Source organism: Coenobita brevimanus, chromosome 76, assembly GCF_032717465.1.
Source record: "Coenobita brevimanus isolate Jiangsu-jjx chromosome 76, ASM3271746v2, whole genome shotgun sequence".
In the NCBI taxonomy this organism is placed as follows: domain Eukaryota; kingdom Metazoa; phylum Arthropoda; class Malacostraca; order Decapoda; family Coenobitidae; genus Coenobita; species Coenobita brevimanus.
Genome location: NC_137029.1, coordinates 25,372,919 through 25,380,832, shown reverse-complemented (window position 1 = coordinate 25,380,832; position 7,914 = coordinate 25,372,919). Strand labels below are relative to the sequence as shown.

The 7,914-nt window shown below is 50.3% G+C and overlaps 1 protein-coding gene across 1 annotated transcript; it reads right to left on the bottom strand.

Annotated features, from left to right (window-relative positions):
• Positions 1-1,511: 1,511 nt before the first annotated feature.
• On the bottom strand, positions 1,512-2,072 carry LOC145408202 (uncharacterized). The gene has a single exon (XM_080278957.1). The coding sequence runs from the start codon at positions 2,070-2,072 to the stop codon at positions 1,512-1,514; it is 561 nt and encodes a 186-aa protein (XP_080135083.1).
• Between the last annotated feature and the right edge of the window lie 5,842 nt (positions 2,073-7,914).

Sequence of the window (7,914 nt, the reverse complement as noted above, 5' to 3'; positions counted from 1 at the left end):
TTGTTCCTGAAAAGCGCTGTCTTGCCAGAACGCTCCTTCCGCAACCCCGCTGTTGATCTTAAAATCTCCCAATATGGCTGCCAGGCACATCATCCGGGAGCTCTGGAAATTGTCAACTGAAAATCTATTACAACTTAAAATAATAGTCCGATAAAAAGAAATATTAGAAAAATACGTTAAGTGACATGAAGAAGATTAAAGTCTATTGTTGTATTACTTCTGTTGCTCAAAATACATTTAAATCACGGCTCAGTTATACACGTCAGCTGGCCCCCTGGGAGATGGAAGGGGCATGATGTCATGTCATGCTTGGCTGAGTATCCCGCTCTCATTTGAATCCATGCAAATAATTATGAAGCTACTCTGATGTTATTTTTCCTGTCTTATGTTCATATAATCCATGAAAATACCAAGTAACTTGTATATATGGTTGTTTTTACACAAAAGGCACAGAAATTCAGCATAATATAGGCCGAGGATGGGATGGAGGGATTGAGAGGTATATGGGAGGATTTTTTTTTTTTTTTTTTAGGACACCTTACTTCTACTAACAAATCGCCTCCATACAGGGGCGGATTAACCATTAGGCTGACAAGGTTGTAGTCTAGGTCCCCCACCACTGAAGGAGCCAACATTAAAAAAAAATAATAATAATAATTGTAATGCTAGGTGTTTAAGGCTCGACTTCCCGTTCCTAAAACACCTAACACATAGCGGGGTTCTCTTTCGAGAGAGGCACGACACAAAACTCTAGGCATTACCTTACACGTGTATTACTCACTCACACAAGAGACAACAGTAGATGTTACAAACACAAGATTTGGTTAATCACAAACACTTATACCTAGATAATTAGTATCTCACAGGATACTATGGGAGAATACACTAAAATAACACTCGAAGCGGAGTATGCATAGTACAGTCCAAGGTCTCTGAGCGCGTGGAAGAGATGAGGCTCGCTAGGGGAGGGTGTAAGGCACTGGGGTCTATGGTAGTATGAGGCGGAGTTTATTGGTTTACTCACCTGGTTGGCTACCCTACTACAATTAACAGTATGGCTCGGTAGGAATCTGCATTACAAGAAGTAGGGCAGCCCGTACCTGCTGGCACGCCAGCCTCGTTTCCTATATACATCATCATCAGAATAGACTAGTGATTAGAGGCTGAGTTTTGTGCCATATGCACGGTAGTTGCACTACTTGAAGGACTTCGAATTAAGAGTCGTAGTTATTCTATATAGTCGAACAGGATGTGACCTAGTTGTGAGTGGAGGGACTTTTTAAATGATGCAACTGAGTCAGCACTAACAGCATCATCTGAAAGAGAGTTCCAGAGGTCTATACATCTGATGCTGAAAAACCTGCGTCTACACTCAACTGAAGTGCGGGACTTGGCCACCTTGAATCTATGGCCCCTGGTGTGAGTTAATGAAGGAAGAGAAAAGAGCTCAGGCGGTGCAATTGGGGACTGGCGATGGAAGATTTTCCAGCATTTAATGAGGTCAGCTCTGATCAGTCTCCTTTTACAGAATACAGGCCCAGGTTTTTCAGACGGTCAGCATAGCTGAGTTCAGACAGGCCATTGATTTGCTTAGTCCATCTGCGCTGTACAGACTCCAGGAGCCTCTGATCTCCGTGGTAGCCTGTGTTCCATACAGTGGAGCCAAACTCCATGATGGGTCTGATGTGGGATTTGTATAAAGTCAACATAAAATCTCGGTCTCGACAGAGGGTGGACCTAAGTAAATTATTTGACAGGCCTGCTGCCTTTTTTACCGTATTTCTTATGTGCGAATGAAATTTTAGTGAACTGTCAACCAAGATACCTAGGTCTTTGTGTGTAGTTTCTACGGAGAGCCTGGTGTTGTTCATGTGATAGTACTGAAGTGCACCAATAGAATTCCAGTCTACTGGACCTCTCTGACATCGCAGAACAGTACACTTGTCAAGATTAAAACGTAAACCCCAGGACTCAGCGACATTGTAGACCATATCAATGTCCTTCTGGCATGTACTTATGTCTGCAGCTAATGTGGAACAAGTGTTTTGGCGCAACTTAAGGTAAATCTTCATGTCATCAGCAAAGAATTTACATTTGGAGCGTATGTATGCGGGTAGAAAGTTTATATATACCAGAAATAGCAAGGGGCCTAGAACCGATCACTGGGGAACTCCACTGAGAACATTCCTTGAGGAACTGGCGCAGCCAGACACAGACACTTGCATGGTGCGGCCGGACAGGAAGTCAGAGATCCAAGTTAGCAAGGAACCACTGACCCCAAGTAGCCTCAGCTTGTCAGTGAGTATCGAATGGTTGACGATGTCAAAGGCTTTGCTAAAGTCAAACAAGACAACATTCACAAGCGTGTTCACTTTACTATTTTCTGGGAGCAAGGGACTTTTGGTTAATTATTAATACAAACTCCACGGCTATGATGGGTATTATGCATTGGTCTTATTCACTTTCGCTTTGATTCTACAGTATATAAGAACATAAGAAGAGAGGATAACTGCAGTAGGCCGGTTGGCCCATGCTAGGCAGCTCCTATCACAGAAGAGTAACTGAACTACTAGAATGAGATAAGGATAGCAAAGAAGAAGGCTATTCACTGTTCCGCCTTGTCACTGTTAGACCATCATCATTCCAATTTCACTTAAAACACTTGGTCTGGTACTATGAATGCACTTTATCGCCTCGTCACTGTTATACTTCACTAGGGGCGCAGTCACTGTCTCATGGATCACTGGGAGGTGGGGAGACATCCGAGACAAGCCGGTGTAGCGTTATAATCTGTCCCCCTGCCCGCCCCCCTCTGGCAATCCCCCGCTCATGCGCCGTAGGGGGAGGACAGGGGGGACAGATTATAACGCTACACCGGAGCTTAGACAAATAGGAGAGAGGCAGGACACAAAAACTCAAGGCAACAACCTTACACGTGTATTACTAAATTCTACAGCAGAACGAGTAGATGTCACGAATACAGATCCACTAGACAATTATAATTCTTAGGCCTAGATATGGCTTATTAGTATCGCGCAGGATACTACTTAGCTCAAGGTCAGGTAGGGTGAATAGCACTTAGGGCAGAGGTTTATATATTATTATTGCAGGAAGTTCAGGTTAGATATTTGTGGAGTGGGTGTCACTATTTCACTGTTGGTAGCTATTACTTTAACACTGGGGTCTGGGTATGATCTTACCGTGATGCGGCGTTTTTTTATAGTTGGTAGCATATTCACTGTAATCGACCCGTATTTCACTGTTTGGCCGTGTTCACGGTTTCGCTGTTGTTTTATGTACTCCACCACTTTTATATTGTCACTGGTGTTTTTTCGCACTGACTACCTTTATATGATTAAATCACTGCTCTGCCTTCATGTCACTAAGTCACGGACAATGTGCTTTTACTGTCACTCCTTTTGGGTCTGGGCGTCGTGGCGGTCAGGTACAGTACAAGGGCGGCGGAAGTGGCCCAATCTCCCTACTGATGGGGCTGGGTACCGCAGGGGGCCTCTGCGTTCAGGGGCCACGGGATCATGCGTAGGGGCGTCCTCTCTCGTCCAGGGCTGCGGGTGGCGAAGGGCCCCGCGCTTTCGGGGCTTGGAGCGGGAGTACGGCCCTCGGGGCTGGGGCCGAATAACTGCCTGAACTTCTCGCTCAGGCACCTGACGGAGGACGAAGATCTCCGGCGTCTGGGTGTAGGGAGGTCCCGCCCGGGGGTCCTGGGGGCGGTCTGGAGGTCCCGAGGGCTGCGGTCCCCAGTGTTCAGAGGCTCCGTCAGGAGGGGGCTGCAGCGTCAGCCTACGTCGGGGTCCATCAGGTGGGTCCTCTCTGGATCCGGTTGCAGAGAGAAGAGTCCGGTGGAAGTCACGGGGCCTCTCCAGTACTCCTCCAGGCTGGGAGCTCCCTCTTGGTCGTAGGTTGATGAGCAGGAGTCAGCACCTGACGGATGAGCGGCTACCGGCCAGCTCCTGCTGTAGGACCTGGCTACCGGCCGTGGCCTTTTGGAGGTGTAGCTGCAGGCCGTCGCTAAGGTCCGGCTACTGGCTGTGGCCTGGGGAGAGGAGCGGCTACAGGCCGACTCAGGGGCACCTTCAGAGCGGCTACAGGCCATTTCCTGACCAAGGTGGGAGCAGCTACAGGCCGTCTCCTGATTCCCCCTGGAGCGGCCATAGGCCATCTCCTGCAGGACGGTTGAGTGGCTACAGGCAGTCTCTCGAGGGGCACCTTCAGAGCGGCTACAGGCCGTCTCCTGACGAAGGCAGGAGTGGCTACAGGCCGTTTCCTGTTTGCCTCCGGAACGGCTACAGGCCGTCTCCTGCAGGAGGGTCAAGCGGCTACAGGCCGTCTCCTGCAGGAGGGTCGAGCGGCTACATGCCGTCTCCTGCAGGAGGGTCGAGCGGCTACACGCCGTCTCCTGCAGGAGGGTCAAGCGGCTACAGGCCGTCTTGCTGGGGGCACCGTCAGAGTGGCTACAGACCGTCTCCTGACAAAGGCGGGAGTGGCTACAGGCCATCTCCTGATTCCCTCGGGAGTGGCTACAGGCCGTCTCCTGATTCCCTTGGGAGTGGCTACAGGCCGTCTCCTGCAGGAGGGTTGAGTGGCTACAGGCCGTCTCGTCACAGGCACCTTCAGAGCGGCTACAGGCCGTCTCCTGATGAAGGCGGGAGCGGCTATAGGCCATCTGTTTTCCTCCAGAGCAGCTGTAGACTGTTTCCTGTAGGAGGGTTGAGCGGCTACCGTCCATCTCAGGGGTGCTGACTGGAGCTGGAGTAACAGCTCCATCCCGATGTTGGTTGGGGACAGCTCGCCCGGAAGGTAGTCTTGTATTCCTGCTATGGTGGTGGCGGGCGAGCTCCGGGTCATAGGGGCGCGCAGCCCAGGCAGACTTATGTCATTGTCGACCTGAGTCCCAGCGTGCTGTCGGTGCTCCTCTGTGGGCTCCTTCTGGGGGTGTTAGGTCGCCCTTTGTGGCACTATACTGTACAGCATTTTACTTCTTATTGTTTTTCTTTCCTTTACAGGTGGCTTTACATTGAGTGACAAGCCAAATGGTTTCCTGTAAGCCAAGAAACCATTTACAACACTGGGTGATAACCAATTAACCAAACCATATGTGCTCCCTACATGTCAGCCAATGGGTTGGTGGAGGGTTAGTGCCCTTCCCCATAAAACAAATAGCTCAAAGTCAAATGGCCACCCCTTATGGGATTATGGCGTCTGGGAATAGTTAAATAAATAGAACATCAGATGATCACTCAAAACAGGTTATTGGCCGTTGTTTTTGACCATCTCACTCCTGAGTTTTATAAAATCTTCTGGCAGTAACTAGCAACACAACAGTAATAATAATAATAAAAATAATAATAACAATAATAATAATAAATAATAATAATAAATTATAATAATAATAATAGTAATTAAAATGCCAGGTTTGGGCTCTGAAAACAACATGACACCCCCAGAAAGAGCCCACGGAGAGGTAGACAGAACACGGTCCAGCTCCGTGCGAGATGGACGAAATTCCGCCCGGGCCGCGCGCCCCTATGACCCGCAACTCACCTGCCGCCACCATAGCAGGAAACCACAACTACCTTGGGGGTGACCCAACCCTCGACAACCATGGGATGGAGCTGTTACTCCAGCTCCAGTCAGCATCTCTGAGGCGGCCGGTAGCCACTCAACTCTCCTACAGGAGACGGCCTGCAGCCGCTTTGGAGGTAATAAGGAGACTGCCGGTAGCCACTCCCGCCTTCGTCAGATGGTCAGAAGCTGCTCTGAAGGTGCCCCTAACGAGACGGCCTGTAGCCGCTCGACCCTCCTACAGGAGACGGCCTGCAGCTGCTCCGGAGGTATCCAGGAGACGGCTGGTAGCCGCTCCCGCCTTTGTCAGGAGACGGCCGGTAGCCACTCTGATGGTGCCCCTCAAGAGACGGCCTGCAGCCGCTCGACCCTCCTGCAGGAGACGGCCTGCAGCCGCTCGACCCTCCTGCAGGAGACGGCCTGCAGCCGCTCTGGAGGTAACCAGGAGACGACCGGTAGCAGGTCTGAAGGTGCCCCTCAGTAGGCCTGTAGCCGCTCCCTCCCTCAGGCCTCGGGCAGTAGCTGGGCCTTGGCGACGGCCGGGTAGCCGCGCCCCTAGAAGGCCACGGCCAGTAGCCAGGCCCTACGGTAGGAGACGGCCAGTAGCCACTCCACCAGGTGCTGACTCCTGCCCACCAACCTACGACCCAGAGGGAGCCCGCAGCCTGGAGGAGTACTGGAGAGGCCCCGTGACTACCACTGGGCTCTTCTCCCTGCAGCCGAATCCTGAAAGGACTTGCCTGACGGACCCCGACGTAGGCCAACGCCACAGCTCCCTCCTGATGGCGTCCCCAACCACCGGGGACTGCAGCCCTTGGGACCTCTAGACCACCCCCCAGGACCTCCGGGCGGGACCTCCCTACACCCAGACGCCGGAGATGTTCGTCCTCCGCCAGGAGCCTGAGCAAGAAGTTCACGCAGCTATTCGGCCCCAGCCCTGAGGGCCAGACTCCCTCCCCCATGCCCCAAAAGTGCGGGACCCTTCACCACCAGCAGCCCCGGATGAGAGATGATGCCCCTACGCGTGATCCCATGGCCCCTGAACACAGAGGCCCCTGACAGAACCCAGCCCCATCAGTAGTGAACTGAGTCACCTCCGCCGCCCTTGTACCTGACCGCCACGACGCCCAGACCCAAAATGAGCGACAGTGAAGCACAGTGGCTATGACATAGGAAGTAAAGGCAGAACAGTGAGTTAACAGTATAAAGGACGTCAGTGAGAAAAGCATCAGTGACAATATAAAAGAGTGGTGGAATAAGCAAGGTAACAGTGAAACAGTGAACACAGCAAGGCCACGAAACACGGGTCTATCACAGTGAACACGCTTCCAAATAATAACACCGCACCACACTAAGATCATACGCAGGCCCCAGTGTTAAAGTAATAATTACACACAGTGAAATAGTGCCACCAATTCTACCAATATATAGAACCTAGACTTCCTGCAATAATAGTGCATAACCCTTCTGCCCTAAGTGCTATTCACCTTAATCGACCTTGTCCTGAGTAGTATCCTGCGCGATACTAACACTCCATACCTAGGCCTAAGAATTATAATTGTCCAGTATACCTGTATTTTTGACATCTACCTGTTCTGCTGTAGAATTTAGTAATACACATGTAAGGTTGTTGCCTTGAGTTTTTGTGTCCTGCCTCTCTCCTATTTGTCTAAGTTCCAGTCTACAAAGAGAACCCAGCTACACACTACGCGTTGGAGGGACAGGAAGCTGACCCAAAAACACCTAGCATTACAATAACAATAATAATAATAATAATACATACATAGACATACATCCTCCAATCCTGTGCTGCCCCATGAGGAGCGCAGGAGCCTGGGGCTAAGCAAGTTGGTCTTGACATTTAAGATAAGAGTGACCAGCCTCATTCATCCCCGAGTGACATTACGTGAGCAATAAACCCAATAAACCTACACTGGCTCAATCCGACTGGAGCACTTTAATTACCTACTAAACCACCAAGAGCCATAATTTGGTTATATGGTTACCACACAGCATTTTAATGGATTCCTGGTGTACAGGAAACCATTTGGCTTGTCACTCAGTGTAGAGTCACCTGTGGACAGAAGGAAGATGAAAGAAGGACATAAGAGGAAGAAAGGGGAAAGGGCAGCCATCCGAGAGCAGCACTACTTCGAGTGAGTGGATGGTGAGCGCCCCCACCTGCCACAAAATAATGATAATAATAATAATAATAATAATAATAATAAACATGTCCGTCTCCTCGTTCCGCGCTGGACACCCTTGGCCACAACAGGCCACACATAATTACTATCTTTATATGAGTCAAGCTCTGTACTAGGTTAAACTAAG

Excerpts from the sequence above, each read along its gene's own strand:
- LOC145408202 (XM_080278957.1), bottom strand. The coding sequence starts at position 2,072 with ATGAAGATTTACCTTAAGTTGCGCCAAAACACTTGTTCCACATTAGCT.